Raw genomic sequence first — 22,132 nt, forward strand, 5'->3', positions numbered from 1 at the left:
CAGGGTTCCATGATTATCTTCTGTGTCTGTGTTAATTGGTTTCCCTTTTCTTTGTTGAAGAGGGTCTGTGCAATCCTTCTGCCTAGTCCGCCATCTTGCTGGAACTCCATGCAAACAATTCTTAACAATGAAATGGGATCATGGTACAGATGACCCACTTAGATTTATATTGCCAGTATATATTTAGATGTTGAATAAGACTTCTAATATTTTGAGAATATTTTGGGAGTATTCTGATATTTTGGGAATCTAGTCACTTAAAAAGGATCTCTGATGGCGTAGTGCCTAAGGTATTTGATTACTAACCAGAAGGTTGGTGGTTCAAATCCACCAGCCTCTCCATAGAAGGAAGACTAGGCAATCTACATCCATAAAAATTTACTGCCTCAGAAACCCGAAGGGGGTCACTGTGAGTCAGAGTCAACTCAATGGTTGTGAGTTTGTTTTTTTGGTTTTAGTCATTTAAATGTAATGATTAAACTTTAGTTTATTATTGGTTATGAAAGAAGCAATATGTATAGTCTTGGCACTCAGTTCCATTTCCTAGTTTCCACTATTCCAATGGGAGATCATATTTTTCAGTTGATTTTCATCTCAGTTTATATTTCTGGATGGGACCAGATCATCATATATGTTGGTTTTACAGCATTTAGAAAGAATTTAGGCTTACATGGTTTCCTTTGTGATTGTTTTATCGTGAGATAATTGTTAGTGGATGGGAGCATTATGCAATTTTATGTAAGATTTGTTGAAGGTACACTGCAAACCAGGCTTTAAAAGATAAGCATTTAGCTTTATGAAAAATTCTCGTATACTCGTTTAAACTCTTTACATTCTGATTTTCAAAATTAATGATTCAGAATGAAATCTATGACTTGAATAGTTGAAATATACCTGGTATTATTCACCAGTTAACAATAACAACTGTTTTATTGTGTATACTTAATTACAAAGTATTTTTAATCTACCACCTGAATTGAGCCATATAATAGTTCTCTGGAAAAATAGTTGGTCTTTATTATCACTATAATGGGCTTAATAAAAGTCAAATAAATTTTGAAGAATCATCTTATTCTGAAATGGTTGAGTCAAGCCTTCATTCTAGATGTTTCAGTTTTAAATTCAGTGATTTCATTATATCAAACTTACCAAAATTACATAGTTCATTGTAGAAAGGAAACATCATAGTGTTTTTTACTTTACTCAATGTAGGAAAACCAAAGAAAGAAAACAGAAACATTTAAACACATATAAATTAAATAAGGGATGATGAGAAACAATAAGGACATGATGTATATTTTTTGATTGTAGAATTGCAAACTTGAATAATATATAAATTTGCAATTAGAGTTAAGCGTCAAGTAATCTCAGAAGACCTGAAGTTTTGAGCTAAAGTAGATACAGTTAACTGTAAAAAACCAAAAACCAAACCCACTGCTGTCAAGTCGATTCCAACTCATAGAGATCCCCATGGGGTTTCCAAGGAGGTAAATCTTTACGGAAGTAGATTGTCCAGTCTTGCTTCCATGGAGTGGCTGGTGGCTTTGAACCATAAACTTTGCGATTAGCAGTTAGATGCCTTAGGCACTGTGTTACTGTAGAAGGCCTTTTTTTCTTTTACTTCTTTTTTAATGCTATTATCTACGTTTTGACTCTTTAGGAGATAAAAATTGGAGAAAGTTTTAAATGAGAAATAATTACCCACTGCCATCAGCCACTCCTCAGAAGGAAGGTTGGGCAATCTACTTCCGTAGTGATACCGCTTTGGAAACCCAAGGAAGGGTCGCCATGAGTTGGATCCGACTCCATGGCAGTGCATTTTTATTTATTGTCCCATCAAGTTGATTCCAAGTCATAGCGACACCCACTGGGTTTCCGAGGTGATAAATCTTTATGGAAGTAGATTGCCCCGTCTTCCTTCTGTGGAGTGGCTGGTGGGTTTGAACTGCCAACCTTATGGATAGCAGTCAAATGCCTTAGCCACTGCACCACCAGAGGTCCTTGAAAAATAGTTACACAGAAACAAATAATAACGTTCAAAATAGTAAATTATAATAACAAATAACAAAATTATTCCATGGAAGAAATTTTAATTTTTCATTAAAGTTAAAATATTTATCCTTGTTGTTAAATGAGCTAAGAAAGTTGAACTCTAAAAGTAATTCTCTACAGGAAACAGGAATACATTTTAGTGGTCTAGGGCAGGAAGACTTTAGAATTTTTATATGTAAAGCATTTCCTGGAGTTTCAATGTCCAAGGGAAGATCAAACATATTGCTTCATTCCGATGCCTGAGCAGAGGCTGAGACAAGCTGGATAGTGCTGATTAAACTGCTATGTGAAGTTCAGATCTGCCTGCAGCTGATAATTATGTAAAATGCAGCAGTCCTCCAAATTACCCTGGCCCTTTTTAAAATAGCATATAAACTTCTCTTTAATGAAGCTGTCTGTAATCAACTCTACCTTCTCCTATGTTGTTGTTATGCGCTGTCCAGTTGAACCTGACTCATGATGACCCCTCTTTGGGTTTCCAAGGCAGTATCACTATGGAAGCAGATTGCCAACCTTCCTTCTCGGGAGTGGCTGGTAGGTTTGAACCACCAGCCTTCTGGTTAGCAGTCAAATGCCTTAGGCGGTACACTACCAGAGCTCCTACCTTCTCCTATAGCCTCTCAGCACTCACTTACATACAGTTCAGCATACTCTTTTATTGATTATACAACTTTCTACACCTCCACGGTGTCTATCATGTGTTTTTTACCTGAATCTTTATCCAGTTGTCCCTATTGCCTAACACTTGTTAAAGGCAAGGATCTCTGTCTTCTCTATCCATTCTCTCTTCTCTAATCAGAGTCTCTCTGATCAGAACCATGAGCATTCTTAGACAGTGACAGAAATGACAAGGAGAACATCAGAGGTCCATAAGTAAAGTCACAGGAGTGTAAGAGTGTCTCTTCTTCTTCATCAGTCCTGAGGAGCTGCCCTGATAATTTGCAGTAATTATGGTAAAAGATACTCAGAGACTTGTTGTTGTTGTTGTTATGTATCGTCAAGTTGACTCCGACTCATAGCGATCCCTCCTTGGGTTTCCGAGGTGGTATCACTACGCAAGTAGATTGCTCAACCTTCCTTCTGAGGAGTGGCTGGTGGGTTTGAACCGCCAGCCTTCTGGTTAGCAGTCAAGTGCCTTAGGCACTACGCTACCGGAGCTCTACTTCCGTAGTAATATTGCCTCGGAAACCCAAGGAGGGGTCGCTATGAGTCAGGTCTGACTTGACAGCAGTGTGTTTGGTTTGGTTTTGGTTAAGGGAAGATAGACTAAAACAGAGAAATAGGATGGTGTGGCAATCACATTGACATGAATTTGACTCTGTTTAAATACTTAGTAGGCAAATGACCATGGATCAGACTTCACCTTTCACAGACTCTTTTCTTACATTAAAAAATTTGGAAATAATAATATCTGCTTTGCAAAATTTTCTAAAGATTAGAAATTAATGCAAATTAATTATGTTGGTATGCAAATTAACATATACTAAATACTCTATAGACAGATGGTGGTTCTTATCTCCTTGGTAAAGATCAAATAAGATCACATCCCAGCTCGCTTGGGACATGTGGTATACTGTTTTCTCTAAGACTGGTGTTCCTACATTAGTAGCTAAATTTGATTTGAATATAACGAAACCATCAGGAAAACAAAATAATAAGAAGCTCTCAAAAAGATAGCCTAAAATTCCCTGTTTTTCTGAATGAGATGATCTAAGAAGAGGGAACCTAAAAACATAGGACTTTAATTTCCTCTCATGGACCATAAAATCTAGATTATTCAAAGTGAGATTTATACTGGAATGAGGTTTGGCATGATAGTCCAACAATTTTGAAGGAGGGTGTGAAATCATGCCACTATTTTCTTTTTGTTTGTTTCGGTTTTTTAAAGTTGTCTAAAAGGATTATACTTGTGGATAATTTCTGCTTCCTTTTTCTTCTATTGAAAATAATTTGTAAAATGCTATGACTTTTATCCCACAATTTAGAAATCAGCCTCATTTTCAAATATTTTGTGACTTCAATACATAGTGTTTCAAATGATACACCCTAATTTTTGTTTCATGAAGTACAAATAAACACTCCTATCTGTTTTTTTTTTTCTGTCATTAAAATGATTAAGAGTACAGATGAATCAGATTTTTAAAGAAACATTTCCTACAAATATGTTGGAACAAGAACCTTTGTATACCTCAGTTCTTGCAGTTGTACAGTCTGAAGAGTGCGCAACCCACAATACTATTAAATCTAAAACTAATCAAAGAACCAAAACACAGTTTTAACATAGCCTCTTTATCTTACATCTTTAACTGTGTTTTCTTCCCAATTTTTCACCTAAAAACCTTTTGTTGTTCTTTTTTTTTGGGGGGGGGGGGTGGAGCGTCCTATTGAGAAACTTTGAGAGCCATAGTCTCACAGAACTGCAGAGTCACCCAGTATCTGCAAAAACTAGCAGCTGCCTCAGCTGAATCTGTCTCCTGAAGATAAAGTGGATTGTCTACAGTTGGCGGGATTCTGGGCCCAAGGAGAAGCTTTTTTTTTTTTTTTTTCCTCTCTCTTTGCCACATATTTAACGTTTTCTGTTATCTCTATCTGAATTAGAGTAGGCAGTTCCATTTGAATTGTTTCTCTTTCTGTCTTGTGGATACATTTTATGTTGCCAGGTTCTAGATCTTTAGGAAAAAATGGAGAATTTTCCAAAGGAAACTGTGAGTACAGAATTCTTTACAGTGAAATTTGTCACTAATATAACTAGGAAAGCTCTGTTCTTTGAACATTCAGCACTGTCTTTGACAGGGATATGAAGAATTCTTTTTGACTTTTAGAAGTGGTTTATTTCACTCAAGGAGCCCTGTGTGGCACAATGGTTAAATGCTTGGCAGCAGGTGGAACCCACTAGCTGTTCTGCAAGAGAAAGATATGGCAGTCTGCTTTTGTAAAAACTTACAGCCTTGAAAACCCTATGAGACAGTTCCACTCTGTCCTATAGGTTGCTCTAGGAGCTCCACTGGTAAGAATTCAACTGCATGATAATGGGTTTGGTTTGGTTTGGGTTATTTCATTCAGTGTAATGTTTTCAAGGTTCATCTGTGTTGTAGCATGTTTCAGTATGATTGTATGATTCCACTTATATGAAATATCCAGAATAGGCAAGTGTATAGAAGCCATAGTTTATTAGTAGTTACCAAGGGTGAATGGGAGGGAAGAGACAAAGGAGACTCACTGCTTAGGGGACACTGAGCTTCTGTTAAGGGTCATGGAAAAATTTGGAAATGGATAATGATAATGACTGAACATGATATGCATAAACTAATGCCAATGAATTGTATAAGTGAAGAACATTGAAAGGCAAATGATTTTTTAGCATATTCAACAATTTGTTTGTAATACTTTGTTATAAACCCTATTGCCCTCAAGTCAATTCTGACTCATAGACACCCTAGAGGACAGAGTAGAACTGCCCCATAGACCCCACAGACAGATTATAAATCTGTAATCTTTACCAGAACAGACTGACACATCTTTTTCTGGTGGCTTTGAACTACTAACCTTTCAGTTAGCAGCCTAGTGCTTAACCACTGTTCCAACAAGTTTCCTTTTGTTACATCTATATTTACCACAGATTTAAAGATGAAACCACTTTTTTTCTAAATTGTGCTTAAATATGTTTACCACAAATTTCTTTAAAAAATGGTATCAGTTTAACTCTTTTTAAATGTCTCACATTGAACAATGAGTTTATGTCTATACAGCACCTAGATCCAATAATGATCTGTTTAAAGTCAGTTCACATAAAGGACAATGAGATGACCCACAACAAACTACTACTCAGTAGAGAGATGCGTCTCCATGGAATGATTTAATTCTATAGCCACACTAACAATAGCCATCCACAGAGCAGGGATTTTACCTAAGAGAAAAAAAGAGAAACTAAAATTAAAGCTTGGAAAAATTGTGCCCAAATCTAGCTGAATGAGGTCCATCTTACAGGGATGATGCTGGTGTTTGTAACAGACAGAACTGATCATTTTATGAGTAGGATAATTTAAGTTGTTTGACAGTACTGAGTTTTATGGTATAAAAGCTAATTATTGAGATCCTAAAAATTTGAAATTTGTGGAATTGGGTAGAAGAAGGACTGAACTTTTTGATTTATATTTTTGCTGAAAATTGCAAAGAAATTAAAAGAATAAACACTATATGAAGTGCATGTTAAAGTGTGAAGAAAACAAAATTTTCAAATTTCTTGTGTATAATATGTAACTAAATTAATTGCAAACCATTTTAAATTAGTCATTAAATTCGGTTTATAATTATCATTACTTGTCAACACCTTTTTTAGGCTTTGAAAGCAATAAAATTACATTTCATTTTTATCTGTCTATGAGTCTGTGATTTTACTAATTTAAACTTGTCTTTTATTATTAGCCCAAAGTAATTCTGTTCATATAATTTGGTGAATGTTGACAAAGATTGAGAAAAGCTGGGACTGTCTTCTGGATAATCAAGAATTATTAGCCTAAGTGGTAGCAGTTTATGCTTAAAATACTAGGAATGTATTATAGTCCATTTGACAATATTTAAGGGTCTTTTACAGGCTTAAAAAAAATCTGAACATAGTACTAATATGAATAAAAATTTGGGAAGCATTAAGAGGGTCAGTATGTTATATAACTGGAACTAGAATTAGATAAAAGCTTTTTGACTTACAGGTTATTGAGAGCAGTGGACCAAAGGTGTTGGAAACAGCTGAAGAGATCCAGGCAAGGCGTCAGGAGGTGTTGGCTCGTTACCAGAGGTTCAAGGAGCTGGTTGCTGAAAGGGGTCAGAAGCTTGAAGAGTCCTATCACTACCAGGTTTTCAGGCGGGATGCAGATGACCTGGAAAAATGGATCTTGGAGAAACTCAAGATTGCAGATGATAAGAGCTATGAAGACCCAACTAACATACAGGTCACTCAGTTCCATTGATTCCCTCAGAGCAGACTCTAAGATCTCTAAGGGGAAAAAAAGAAGTTTGTATTTATTTTAATGTTAAAAAGTGAGTGTGGGTACAACCAGATTCCATTTAGAGAAAAACAAAAATTAAAAAAAAAAAAAAAAAAAATCTAGTAGCCTAGGGAATTGAAGGAAGAACTAAGGGAAAATCTAAATGTACATCATTTATTAAATGGTATGGTAAGACTTTGGAGGGGTGCAACTGCAAAAAAAAAAAAAAAAAAAAAAAAAAGAAAAGAAAAGAAGGAGGCAATTATTTGTGGGTTGTTGAATACACAGCACACTTTCTTATAATGAACTTATATTTGGGGTTTACATTCTTGTAATATACACATGCATATCTGTAACTAAAGGAGGAAATGTTACAGAAAGATTATAGATTTGTTAGGGACAGTTATTCTGCCTCTGAGTAGCTCATATCTTTGACTTCTTAAACTTCATGGTCTTATTTAAAACAAAGCAACAATAAAAAAGACAAATGACATAATTCTAGACACTATCCAATGGATGTAACAGTCATCTGAAAAACTATTGGCAAAACACTCAGTATCAACTGTTTGAGGAATGCATGGCACATGATGTGACTTCAATATCTGGTGACATTAAGGATGGAATTGAGGTGAAGAGACATCAATACCTCTGAAGTATCTACTCTCCACTCTGCTCAAAAAGACAGGGGTCACCAGGGTAGTCATTTTTTCCTGAAGTTGATATTCATGCTCTTTCTTAGTCCAAAGGAGAAGCCCTAGGCAGACAAGTTTGGTGGAGGCCCCCTGTCCTACCTCTGAGGTAGTATTATAGCATGTGGTTGTAGCATAGTCAGATCAGAAGAAAGGGTTACATGTCTAAAAGGGAAAATTGATATTGGAGAAGGAGCACCTGTTAGAAAGAATAAAGTGAAATCTATTAAATGGGTTAAATTCATATTTGACATCAAGAACAGAGCCCGGCATGCAATAACTTCTCAAAAAAAAAAAAAAAAAAAGATCATTATATTCGACGGCACCTAACAACAACAACATAATCATCATCACCCATGTTGTGTTCTATCTTCAACAGCAGTTATTTCTCTTTTCTGAAGAGGAGAAGCACTATATGATACAATTTTTTATTCTCATAGAAATCAGTTGAGTCTTTAAAATAATAGGAAGTTTACAAAGAAGTCCCCCAAAACAGGTAGGATAGGAAAAGGTCTTCTTCTACGGTCTTTGACTTGAGTCTAGAATCTTTTGAAAATCTCTACCTAAAGAGCTGATTTTGTTTAGGATCTGACCATTTTAGCTACAGTTTTAGGTTAGCACTTAATGTAGGTTGGGAAATGAGTAGTTTTGTCTAGAAATAAGAAGAGGAAAAAGGACCTCTTTATGATTCAGGGAGGTGAGGCCCATTAACTATAAACTCTAATATTCAAATTACAGGGGAAATACCAGAAACATGAATCCTTTGAAGCAGAGGTGCAAGCAAAATCAAGGGTTCTTCCTGAACTGGAAGAAATCAGGAAAGTCCGCTTTGCTGAGGGCCATTTTGCCCATGAAGATACAAAGGTAAATTTATGGTAGAGCTCTTGAGGAGAAGTTTATAATTCCTGATTTTTACCAGACTTTTGGTTGATTATTACAGGTATAAAGTTGTATGTACCTGGATTGGAAAAAAAAGGCTCCTGCCTGTTACCTTCTCCTGGAATTGGGGCAGGAAAAAAGAAATAGTTTAATTTCCTTATACTCCTAGGGGTTGGGGGAAGACCTATGATACAAAAGCTATCACTGGTTGGTACATTATTTTCTGAGAGGTACTATCATTACCACAAACTGAATAGCTTAAAATAACAGAAGTTTATTCTGTCACAGTTCAGAAATCTTTAAGTCTGAAATCAAAGTATCAAGTGGGCAAAGTTCCTTTCAAATCATCTAGGGAAGGATCCATCTTCACCTCTTCCAGCTTCAAATAGCTGGTGTTCCTTGGTTTGTGGCAACATAACTCCAAGCTTTGCCTCTGTCTGTCTCTCCTCCTCTTCTTATAAGGATACCAGTCATACTGGATTTGAGCCTACCATAGTGACCTCATTTTAACCTGTTTAAAAAATTGATTGAAAAGATCCTATTTCCAAATACTATCACATTCAACATCTTTTGGGGAGACACAATTCAACCCATAACAGATGATTTCACACTCTTCTTTATGCCACTGCAGGATATTTTGGCTCAAGGTCAAGATCCTCCTCCAACCCTATTTCACATTTCCTGGATAAATTAGTTTTCACAATGTCCTTTCTAATTATTCTAATGTCAGGGTCCTTTTCCCTTAACCTTCACTTCAAACAAGGGTTGCCTTCTCATTTGGGTCTTCTCTGAAATTTTGCCATATTGGTTGGTCTATGAGTCGGGGCCGACTCGACGGCACATAACAACAACAACAACAACATGATGACTATTTATCTTCCTACCATACACCCTAGAACTACTATTACAGCTCTCCAAACTCTCTTTTATTCATTTTGAGAAACTATTGAAATACCATGTGTTCACAAAATCTTATCTGAATATTCTAGAACTGAAGATCACTGATTTTAATTAACATTCATCACTCTAGAACCCATTTTTAATCTAACAGCTATTTTTCAAATTATTCTATTTTTGTGTGGCTGGGTTTTCTTTCTTTTTTCTGTGTATGTACTTTTTAAATTGTCAAAACAAGTTTGCATCATGTATTTTAAAATTGGGTTGTTTTTCCATACTTAGTATACAAAGTCTAGCCCACTTTGCTATCAACAAAATGTGGTTAGGGAAATCAGACTTTAACCACAGTAAATCTTAATTATGCAGAAGACTCTATAGCAGAAAAATCTCAAAACTTATTCACTGATATAAACTAGAAATCATTTCTGTATTATTCACATTAATAAAACATTTGAGAAAGATTTGAAATATCCTCACAACTATCAGATTCATTAGTATGTAGATTTTTATGTTTGTGATATGTCAGATTGTACCACTGCAGGATTTGGAGAGAAAGAAGGTCCATGTGCTACTTTGAGCAATGAAGTAGTTGAAAAATATGGGATTCTTGAAAACATGACATAGATGATAAGTTCAATATCATAAGACACATAATAGTTGTTCTAAGCTAACCTGACATTCAAAGCCTTTAACTATACAGTCTCATTGAAATCTTATTGCTTTGGTACAACTGACTTCCTCACTGCTAAGTAAAACTGTATTTCTCATTTTTTCTGGAAAATGGTTTATGCTATTTCTTTGGTGCCTTTGCAGGTGGTGTTGCTGTGCTTGGAAGACCCTTTACCAATCATCTGCCTGTCAAAATTCTATCTGTTCTTCAAGGCCAAGTTCAAATGAGTACTCTTCCTTGAATCTTACCTCCTTCCTGTCCTATTGTTTGTAATCACTCCCCTCTCTAAACTCCAAAGCACTTATTTGTTTACTTAGTTTTTCTCTTGTGGAAGATTATATTTGGCTTGGTTTAATTTCCATATATATTCTATTTCTACCTTTAAACATATTTTTAAGCAATTAATGCACGAGTGGAGAAATTTTTATACGGGTCCCTCTCTGCCCATATCTTAGAGTCTACTACTCCACAGACTCCGTGCTTGAGTGGGTCTACTTCTTTTTCCCAAAGGCCCATCTGGAGGAACTGCGCCGTCTGTGGGACCTGCTGCTAGAGCTGACCCAGGAGAAGGGCGCCCTCCTGCTGCGGGCCCTGAAGCTCCAGCAGTACTTACAGGAGTGTGCTGACATCTTGGAGTGGATTGGAGACAAGGTATAACTGCATGCAAGACCTCTTGCTCTTCTGTCCCAAACACCTCATTGCAATTTACTGTAAGTTATTAGTAGAGGGGAAAAAAAAAAGATCAGTCTATTTCTGGACATTGTTTTTGTTTCTTGGAAGGTGAGGATTTTGACAAAGATTTGTATTCTGGAGATTTTTAACTTTGTAATGGCTAAGTCTAAACTTATGAATCTGAATATGAGGATGGGAAGACTTAACACAGTTTGTGCATTGAAAGATGGTCTTTCTCTCATAATCCTTGACTCCTTTTCATAGGTTTTTGCTCTCACTTTGATGCCAGCTTGGGAAGATAGCCACTTCTTTCCCTAATCCCTTGTCCTCAAAAACCTATATCTATTGAGGTTCTAATTTTCCAAACACTTAAAAGTTAGAAGTGAAAATTCAGACAAGTAAGTGCTTATCACACCGCTTTTGTAGAAATTCACTAGGTTGAAATGAGTAAAATCAGGATGAATTTATTTTTTGTATTTTCAAACACAAAAATGGTTCTTCCAGGGACTCAGGCCAATAAAAATGTCCCTGGTCTTTCTGAAGGATTGCCATAAAACCCACTGTTCCCTGGATTTAGGTAGAACTCTCTTGCTTCTAGATTTACCTGGCAAGAGTTCTCCCAGGGTCTACCATCTAAGTTATTCTGGGATTGTGGGCAGGTGTCTTAGGCTTTGACCTGCAGAAATTTCTAAATGCTTGCTGGTGACTCAATAGATTTTTCTACAATTTTAGGAGGCGATAGTGACATCAGTGGAACTGGGTGAGGACTGGGAGCGCACAGAGGTTCTACATAAGAAGTTTGAAGAATTCCAAGTGGATCTAGCAGCTCGGAAGGAGAGAGTAGATGCAGTGAACCAGTATGCTAATGAGTGTGCTGAGGTGAGTTGCAAATAACAGAGCTTTTCCAGGAATATGGTCTTGATCTTTAAGGAGAATCTCTGGCAAATAGTAGACATGATTAGAGAAAGATCAGAAGTAGTAAGAAAGCATATGAATGAATGTCATACCTCCTACATTGTGCAGTTCAAAGATTACTCACGCTTATGCAACACTCTTTCTTCATGAAGTGGAGCAAGAATATGATAGAAAAAATGTAAAATAATATTAGATTTTGGGACACATTACATGATTTTTGGAAGGAGAGGAAAGGAGGTAGATTTACCTGCAATTAATAAAAATATTTCAGTTGGCAATCTTTAAGTAAACAATGGCTAATCATGGGAATAAATGACTAGTATGTGTAAGAAAACTGGAAAGCCTGTCTAATTATATATATAATTTAAAACTCAAAACAGTTGTCTACATTGTGTTTTCTCATTTGTGGTTTAAATATATTATGACTGAAGCTTTGTAGTGGGAATGATTTTTCTGTGTTAATAGACCTAATACTATAGATAAATGGTTACTGCAATAGTCCTCCTTTTTTTTTGTCTAGGTCATATTTCTAACAAAGTCTATATTTTCCCCTTCACCACTTTTCATTTGCTTGGAAAGTATTTTTAGTTAATTATTACCATCTATCAAGCCACACAAAACTTAAACTACAAACATCTTATTTGCACATCATTCAGTGAGTTAGTTATTGAAACTCCTCAGTTGGGCAGTTCTGGTTCACCTGTTATTCTCTTTCTGCAATTACTTGGTGGCTCAGCACAGGTAGAGAAACTAACATGCCTGGGGCCTTGGAAAGATGATGAGGGCTTTCTCTATGTGATGTCTTATCATTCACTAGACTATGATTCTTTCTATACAAGTTTCTCAAGAGGGTAAAATCAGAAGATGAAATGCCTCTTGAGGTCTAGATCCTAGCACTCATAGAATATAAGTTTTGTACCATTTTATTGATTCAAGCAAATTACAAGGCCATCCAAGATCCAGGGATGACAAAAGAGGCTATTTTTTAAAAGGAGGAAAGGCAAAATAGCAAAACATCAAGAAGTGTGTACAAATACAGGTAGAATAAATCCTCTGCTCTTTGGGAATGGGGCTCATGCACCTACAATAAAAAGAGACACCTATTCAAGAAGGGGTATGTGAATATTTTGTCTGGTGTTGTGAGAATGACAATGAAAAGAAATGGGAGTAGGGAGAATAGGAAGATTTGAGAATATGGGAACTCCTGAAAATTACCAACTATCCAAACTCTGATACTGAAAGTTTAGCTTAAGATTTTTCGACCTTATAGTTACAGATGATTTGCAAAAATGACTGAAGTTTTCTGCAAAATTGATGTATATGCATGTATGTATTGTTCTCAGAAGAATACCTTCATTAAATTCTCAAGGGTGTCAAGACCCCCAAAGTATATTAAGAACCACTGTCCTAGAGTTTTGGGAAATCAAATCAGATTCCAAAAAGAAATTATTTCATTTCCTTGGTTTCCAGAATTGCCAAAGGGTTTGGCAGGCATCTGCAATGCAGAGTTCTGAAAATAACCTTATAGTTGGGCAATCTTTGTTATTAGTTTAGTCCAATACTGTAAGAATAGGATATGATATCTGACAGGTTAGTTTTCTAGGTTTTGATTATATGAATCAGGTCAGAGCTAGTGGATTACTATGACCATTCTCCACTTCTAACAAAGTATGGGCCAGGATGAACTGAGTAATGATTAAGTGCTTTTTGGTGTAATCTTTCCTCTGTGTAACTCCAGTGTGGGTTCCATTCACAGGAGAACCATCCTGAACTGCCTCTGATTAAGTTAAAGCAAGATGAGGTAAATGCTGCCTGGGACCGTCTCCATGGTCTGGCTCTCCAGCGACAGAAAACCCTATCCAATGCTGCAGACCTCCAGCGATTTAAAAGGTACGGATTTGGCCACTGCAGTTTGGAAAATTTTGAAATTGCACCACATTTGTTATTCTTGTTAGTTTCTAGTCTCCTGCCCTTAGACATTAATAACCAATACTCAAGACAAAGAGGATTGTGTGCTTACCTGTGGAGCAAGAAGGGAAAAAGAGTAGTTAAGAAAACTGGGATTTTCACTGTGGATAAATTTGTGGAGATTGGAACCCAAATCAATAGAAATAGTATTGGGGAATTAGTAATGAAAGCTCTGCAGAGGCAAAGAAAAAAAAAAGAAAAGAAAAGAAAAAAAAAGCTGATTAAGAATTGGATAGGGTTAGAGGAAGAAAGTTGGGAAGAAAAAATGAATTCATGAAGAGCTGACCTAGATATGGTTAGTATTTTTAGGGCTCAATCGTCACAAGACTCGGGTCTCTCACATCTCAGTGGAAATCACTACCAAGAAAACCCCTTTCTAATATTCTTTGCTAAGGAGCTCTGGTAGCATAGTGGCTAAAGCACTTGACTGCTAACCAGAAGGCTGGCGGTTCAAACCCACCAGCCACTCCTCGGAAGGAAGGTTGGGCAATCCTACTTCCGTAGTGATACTGCCTTGGAAACCCAAGGAGGGGTCGCTATGAGTCGGGGCCGACTCAACGGCACATAATAACAACAACAATATTTTTTGCTGACGTGTAGGAGGGCAGGGTAATTGCCACCCTAGGTGATCTAGGGCAGTCCTTGCTATGCACGTCTTTGTTCTGTTGGTCCTGGGATGCTGTCATGTTCTTTTGTTGGAGCTCATGTTGCTGTCTGACAGGGATGTGAGTGAAGCCATCCAGTGGATCAAGGAGAAGGAGCCTCTTCTCATCTCTGCGGACTACGGAAAAGATCTGGTTAGCTCTGAGGCATTGTTTCATAGTCACAAGGGACTTGAAAGGAATCTTGCAGTCATGGAAGACAAGGTAAATCACTATTTAAAGAATGGTTGTCTTATTGCTTGAGTAGATGCAAATGGTGGTCATCTTGTTTACACTATGCCCCCAGAGGGCACAGTAAATTCACTATTTGCAATGAAGGAGAAATTCTGTGGTACTGAGACATACCACATCATTCTATTCCATTACTTAAATTGAATTTATTTAATATTTTAACTCACACACACTATTGTTTCATATAGTCTTGTGGTTGTACTCAGAAATAGATGACTATTAAAAAAAAAAAAAAAAAAAAAAACCTCCAAGGATAGTTTCCTAATCTCATACAGTAAAATATGTCTATGGTCAAGGATTTTTTTCTTTCATCTAAACACTTTCTTCTGTTGCAGGTTAATCGCATTTCTTTTTGTTCTTTAACAAGTATATAAATGACGCATTTTCTTCTTACCCTTTTATAATAAAATTTGAGATCTTTAAAGCACATTACTAAATGTACCTTTAGGTTCCCTTCTTAAAACTGGAAATCTTCATTTCCTTAAGTGGAGGACTGAGCATAGATATGCTAGAACTTAAAGAAAGCCAATATTCTTGAATGATTCTTATCCTTTACTTCTTCCTCTCCGAACTATGCATTACTTAAATCAATTTCAACTGAGTTCTCAGAGAAGCCAGCCCACAGACAGACGCGCACATGCTGTGTTTTCATCATAGCTCCGTCCCTGTATGCAGTTTCTGAAAACTGTTCCATCATTCTACTTCTTTCATTCTTCCTCATTTTTTCCTTTGCTCTCTTTCACTAAGAACTGTTAATGAAATCCCAAATCTTAGATAACACCTTATCATCACTAAGTGGACCTAATAGTAGGAGGTATAAAGTCACTTATGTCTATATTTTGGTCTTAGAAAGACTTTCTTAAGAGTTAAGTTCATAGGCCACTATTGTAAAAGTCAAGAAAAAAGTTTCAGGGAAAAAAAAATAAAAGACGATAACTATTCTTGATAGTTATGCAGGGGTGATTAGGGAAGGGAGGTTAAACTATTAACTTAAGAGTAGACACATAGTAACTTCTGTGAAGGTAAAAATACATTAAAAAACAAACAACACACACACACACACACACAAATCAAATGATACAGCCACTTTGCAAGACAATCCAACGGTTTCTTACAAACTTAAGCTTACGATATGATTCAGTATTTATGCTCCTAGGTCTTTAGCAAAATAAATTGAAAATTTATGCTCACACAAAACCTAAATGAACTTTCTATAGCAGCTTTGTTCATAATTGCCCAAAATAGGAGGCAGCCAACGTCTCTTCCAATTACTACTATTTATTCTCTTATACTGTTACTAGTAGTATAGTAGCAGTGAGGATCTTTACTTTGCAAGGAAAAGGTTAGATTTAGCCAAAAGGTGGATTTTATTATAAGGATAAAGGCAATTTCAGAGAATCCAGAGAAAATACTGGAACTAGGTCTTGGAAAGATGAATGGTCTGTTTCTCATTTCTGTTTCAGTTAACAGATCTCATCTATTTTACTCTCTTTCTCTCTGTTTTTGTCTCCCTGTCTCTCTTTCTACCCAGATAAAAGTCTTATATTAAATTATTCAGACCTTTGTGAAGGACTTGATGGCAGTGAGGATTTTTTTTTTTTTTTTTTTTTTTTGATGTGAAGTAGTAATTTCTCTGTAAAACTGGAATGACGCCACATGATGAAGCTGCTGCTGCTGATTATAATCTACTTTCTATATTGGAAAATAAGGATAATAATACCTATTTGGTAGTAGTATTGTTGGAAAAATAAGACAAAATCATGTATGCAGAACATTGAGCACAATTCTTGAAGCATTGAGAGGCAGAAAGAGAAAGACGTGCTTATAATTATCTGGTATTACTGGAATTTCCTTAGTCTGCAAGGAAATAATGTTTTCTTACTTACACAATAATACATAGGGAAATAGTACAGAGAGGTGGTAAATGACACATTTGAACTAAGCCTTGCTTCAGACACTTACTAGAGCAAATAAATCACTTAACTTCTCAGTTTTCACATATATAAAAGGGATTGACAATAGTATCTGCCTTATAGTATTATTAGATAAAGAATTGATGAAAAATATTAAATGAGAACATACATGTAAAGAACTTAGTACAATGTTAGACAAAATATTACTCAGTAAATTATTATTATTACTACAAAGCATTAGTATATTAACATAAAAATACTTACATGAATAAATAATTGTTATTCATGTTATTGTTTTGTTACACCACACACACACACACACACACACTCATCTTTGCTAGGGGAAATAAGAGTGCTTGGGTTTCGTACTAAGTTTCTTTTTCATCCCAAAGGTGAAGGAGTTATGTGCCAAAGCAGACAAGCTGAAGGTCTCTCATCCTTCAGATGCACCTCAGATCCAGCAAATGAAGGAGGATCTAGTCTCCAACTGGGAGCACATCCGCGCCTTGGCTACCAGCAGATATGCAAAGCTGCAGGCTTCTTATTGGTGGGAAATCCCTCTTTCCTATTGCTGTCTCTATCTGTACAGGGCCCAGGTACAATATCAAAAGCAGAAATAAAAGAGTAAAGGGAGTACAATAACCAGTGGCTCAGTCCTCTTGCCTGCTCAGTAGTAGCAAAATAAGTGTTTGTTCTCTGATGGAAGTCCTTTGCAGGCTGACATAACCCTTAGCATCACACTGCTCCTCACTTCCATCTTTTCTGTCTTCCATGGTTTGTATAGCTGTAAGTTGCTATGACATGACCCATGAAGCTGGAAAAGGAGCTGAACCATAAACTTATTCAAAAACTTGGCTGGGTCTGGTTGAGTGGCTGGGAAACTGGTGGTAGTTATTACCCATGATGAGACTGGCAATCAACTCCATGGTGGGATCTACCACAAGCAGCTGAATAGCTACTTTGCAGATGTGGTCTGCTTCCCATACATAAGAAGCAGCTTGGGGAATGGTCTCTAGCTTATGGCAAGCTTGAACCCTGCATGTAGCCGAGTTATTCAGCAGCCTGGGTTAGCTCTGCTGATCCTGGGACTTTCAATGGACCTGAATCAATGGGCTGTTGTGTTGTTTGATAATGTTGGGATTGTGCCATTTTATTTGTCGACCTTGGACTTAATCAGCCTCAGCAGCCAGTAGCTGCCTGAATGAAGAGATGCCTCTAGCTTCAGTGGGCCGAGAGCAAGAGGCAGAGCTGAAGCCCTGGGCCCCCAGGGCCTGGCACTTGAAACTTGGACTTCTAGCCTCCAAAAATTCTAAGAATAAACTCCTGTTTGTTAAAGCCATCTCATTTGTGGTATATTTCTGTCAGAATGGCACTAGAGGCAACCAAAACAGGAGCTAGAATGAAATCTCAATGCTGAATAACGTCAAAATAAATTTTTAAAATTTGGATTAAGAGCTTCCAAAAAAAAAAAAAAAAACCCTGATAAGTGGATACCATTTCAATAGTTAATTCACATGATTAGTTATCAAGTCAGCCAAAGATAGCACTCCTCTCATTGTTAAGATTTAAACTTAAATGGTGAGCAGTTAATTTTATTGAATAAATTACTTATTATTATTATTGATAGTGTTAAAGAGATTTGACATATATGAGGTGCTATGAACTCGAATTCTTGCTCCCTTCCCCTACAAGGTGCTTCCTATTGCTTACAGAGCATGTGCTTACTTACTTGGGAGCACATGACTCCATGTCATGTATCTTTGTGGTTAAGGGTCTGGGGATGCATTGTATGATTATTCTTTGTGGAGGAAAGAGAAAGAAGCCAATTTACCTTCATTTACTGAATAAAATAAGTTTGCAATTGCTGGTCAGACAAAGACTAATTGTGAGATAGATATGGAGATATAGATAGATAGATAGGTAGATAGATCAGTTAGATTGATACCATAGGAGTCCCTGGGTGGGAGGAATGTTTAACACAACTGGCTGCCAACCACAGGGTTAGAGTTTGGGGTTAACCCAGAGGCACCTTGGAAGAAATGTCTGGTGATCTGCTTCTGAAAAAAAGTCATTGAAAACCGTATGGAGCAGTTTTACTCTGATATATATGGGGTCCCCATGAGTAGGAGTTGACAGCAACTGGTTATACATAAAGTAAAGAAACTTCAGCAGTTTTATTATTTTTTTATTTTATTTTTATTGTGCTTTGCCTATATGATTGCATTTCCTTATGACTACAGCTCTATAGTGGAAATGATCTTTAGGGCAGACATGACTTTGTGGTGTTGTGGTGTGAATATAAAGGTCACATGTATTGTCACACAAGGACATACCTTCTCCAGGGATGTACAAACTGGTGTCAGAGATGTATAATCTGCATCAGTAAGGAAACTTGGACTGTCAATAGCAGGAAGTACATCAGGGGGATAGCAGAGACCTGGGTTAGTATTAGCAGTGCCTGGCACAGCTTAATTGAACCCAGCCCTGACTCTCTGTCAAAATCCTCTCACATCTGATTTCTCTTTCCTGATGTTTTCTTACCTTCCCCGCAGGTACCAACGCTTTTTATCTGACTATGATGAACTTTCTGGCTGGATGAAGGAGAAGACTGCCCTGATCAATGCTGACGAGCTGCCTACAGACGTGGCTGGAGGGGAAGCCCTACTGGACAGGCATCAACAGCATAAGGTACAGAGGGAAGTTCTCCCCATCAAGAGGAGGAGGGTAGTAACCAGGTTTCTTTCTGCATTTTGAGACATTTTATCCTGTGGCCACAGCATGAGATTAACTCTTATGATGACCGATTTCAATCTGCTGATGAGACTGGTCAAGACCTTCTGGATGCCAATCATGAAGCCTCTGAGGAAGTTCGGGAAAAGGTAACCTAGTTTAACAGAGTGTGTGATTTCAATGACATGTTTGTTCCTCACTTAATCCCATAATAACATGGTAATATTCAAGTGGGAAAGGGATAGAAGGCATCCAAACATTATAATAATATAACCCAACTTTCACACTACCGTCTTTCACATATGCCAAGCTTTAGCTAAATCGGGACACTTTTATTTCTCAGGTATACTTTGTGATTTCTTGCCTCTGCAATGTTTTCTAATCAACTTCCTAATTTTGCATTATTTAAAACCCCCATTCCATCCTACTTGGCCACATATGCTCTGTCTTATCACTTCTCCATTCCCACCACTAATTGTACATTCTATGAGGTGCTCTGGTTGTGTAGTGCTTAAGGCATTTGACTGCTAACCAGAAGGCTGGCAGTTCAAACACTCCAGCCTCTCCTCAGAAGGAAGGTTGGGCAATCTACTTTCGTAGTGATACCACTTTGGAAACCAAAGGAGGGATCAATACGAGTCAAGGCTGACTTGACGGCACATAGCAACAGCAACAACAACAACATGAGGTGGCATAATACCTAAGGCATTTGCCTGGTAACCAGAAAGAAGCCTGGAAATTCAAACCCAGAAGCCACTCCTCAGAAAGATGATTGGGCAATATACTTCTGTAGAAATACTGCCTCAGAAACCCAAGGCGTTGCTATGAGTCAGTTTCAACTTGACAGCAGTGAGTTATGAACACTGGATCTTTGGGAGGCTTATGGTGCCTAGCACAGTGCTAGGTGCATTATAGGAACCTGTACTTTTTCCTTCACTCCTCTATACCATCAAATCAAACTGATTTTCCTCTACCTTTTTGTTCTCAAATTTACGTTAAATAACTGAGAAGTGTTAAACACTTAGAATTCCAATGAATGAAGAACTCAAGTCTTCCTTCACCCTAGCTCTTGGATCACAGGGACCCACCTCAGCCCCCAGATTCAGAGAGATTCTGTTCCAGTCACAGAGACGTGGGCACTCTTTGGAATGATGATGAGAAAAGGATTTGCAGTCCTTTTTGTATGTCTCTAGATTTCAAGTAGGAGCTCTGGTAGTATAGTGCCTAAGGCACTTGACTGCTCACCAGAAGGCTGGCAGTTCTAACCCACCAGCCACTCCTTGGAAGGAAGGTTGGACAATCTACTTCTGTAGTGATACCACCTTGGAAACCCAAGGAGAGGTTGCTATGCGTTGGGTTGAGATGAGTCAGGCAAGGTTAACAACAACAGATTTCAAGTACAATCTCTAGCGCTGTGTGATGGGTGAAGTTAAGATAACCATGTTTTGAATTCCTCCAGACCATGTTTTGAATTCTACCAGAACTCTGAGGTAAGAGTATAAAATGAACTTTTATTATTAACAGTTTTCTGCAAAAGGGATCGGGGTGTCTCTAAGTCATTGACAACTTGACCTACTGTCCTGGAATTCTGAGAATCTGGGCTGTCTTTTTGATGAAGTCAACATGACAGGAGCTATAAACTGGGATTTCTTGGGTGAATGCTTTGTAGCAACAAAGATTTTTATGAGTTTGAGAATGCTCAATTTCCTTTTTCTTGATGATTTTTATTTGCTTTTGTAATAAAATACAACTTCTCAATCTGGCGGCCTTTTGAGTGCTCTCTGTGCTTGAACTTCATCAAACACACTGCCTTTTTGCACTCTGCACTTTTCTCTGCAGCACCTGGTACACCCTAGTGGTTACTTCAAGTTCCAATACTATTTGCTCAGGATAGTACATCCTCCTATAATCCTGATCCCCACCACTCTTTAAATCTGTTTGTATAATTCTTCCCATATTTTCACTACCTGGTTCTTCCAATAATAATTAATCTTTTATTCTTCCTTTAAACATATTAAGAGCTTTACAACTCTTTTATTTCATTTATGCCATTTTTCCTCATAAGTGTAAGTTAGAGTTATTTGCTTAAATGTTAGAGCCATTAAGAGTAAAGCTCATTTTCTGTTCATCTCTGTATCCTTCAAAAAGCCTTTCCTTTATTAGATGCCAGGTAATCGTAGAATACATTACATTAATTAAATATATTTCCATTGTATTTTCTCCTCCTTTACAAAGATGGAAACACTTGCCAACAACTGGGCTGCCCTGCTGGGACTGTGGGACAAACGTCAGCATCAATATGAGCAGTGCTTGGATTTGCACCTGTTCTACCGAGACAGTGAACAAGTAGACAGTTGGATGAGCAGGCAAGAGGTAACAGGACAGATCCAAACAATCTCCATAAATCATTTCCCCATCCTTCAATACCACTATGATCACCATCACCAACCTCAAAACTACTTTTCTAGATCAAAGCTTGTTCTGGGAATTGGACGGTGATCCACGAGAAAAAAAAAAAAAAAAATGAACCCTCTCTACAAGGATCCTTCTATTTCCTCAGAAACAAGTGCTTAGAGTAATACTTAAATACATAGCATAGAAGCTATCATCACAATTGAATATAAAGCGAAATTACTATCCAATTGCTAACGGGTCAGGAAGAGAAAATTGTGATGAGTCAGGCAAGGTTAATAAGGGAAGGATTTCTGGAGAAGGTGATTGGGTCTCTTGAAGTGGCTTTTGAGACCTCAGAATAGTGTCTACGTTGGTCGGGGGAATTCTATGGGGACAGACCCAGAGACAGATGAGACGGTTGTATGAGATATATGAGAAGGAGGTTTTAAACTTCTGGTATTTGAGGTTTGTCTCT

At 37.3% G+C, this 22,132-nt stretch overlaps 1 protein-coding gene across 1 annotated transcript in view; it reads left to right on the top strand.

Annotated features, from left to right (window-relative positions):
* The first annotated feature begins 4,733 nt into the window (after positions 1 to 4,733).
* Positions 4,734 to 22,132, top strand: part of SPTA1 (spectrin alpha, erythrocytic 1) — a 100,845-nt gene continuing 83,446 nt past the window's right edge. The window contains exons 1-11 of the mRNA XM_042781896.1: positions 4,734 to 4,757; positions 6,762 to 7,001; positions 8,465 to 8,590; positions 10,683 to 10,823; positions 11,577 to 11,723; positions 13,516 to 13,649; positions 14,449 to 14,593; positions 16,926 to 17,080; positions 19,086 to 19,221; positions 19,311 to 19,412; positions 21,499 to 21,636. Coding sequence (XP_042637830.1) covers positions 4,734 to 4,757; positions 6,762 to 7,001; positions 8,465 to 8,590; positions 10,683 to 10,823; positions 11,577 to 11,723; positions 13,516 to 13,649; positions 14,449 to 14,593; positions 16,926 to 17,080; positions 19,086 to 19,221; positions 19,311 to 19,412; positions 21,499 to 21,636 — 1,488 coding nt within the window. The remainder of the gene's footprint in view (positions 4,758 to 6,761; positions 7,002 to 8,464; positions 8,591 to 10,682; positions 10,824 to 11,576; positions 11,724 to 13,515; positions 13,650 to 14,448; positions 14,594 to 16,925; positions 17,081 to 19,085; positions 19,222 to 19,310; positions 19,413 to 21,498; positions 21,637 to 22,132) is intronic.

The sequence above is a fragment of the Orycteropus afer genome, unplaced genomic scaffold (genome assembly GCF_000298275.1).
Source record: "Orycteropus afer afer isolate SDZICR_OR568_19922 unplaced genomic scaffold, OryAfe1.0 scaffold00193, whole genome shotgun sequence".
Taxonomy (NCBI): Eukaryota; Metazoa; Chordata; class Mammalia; order Tubulidentata; family Orycteropodidae; genus Orycteropus; species Orycteropus afer.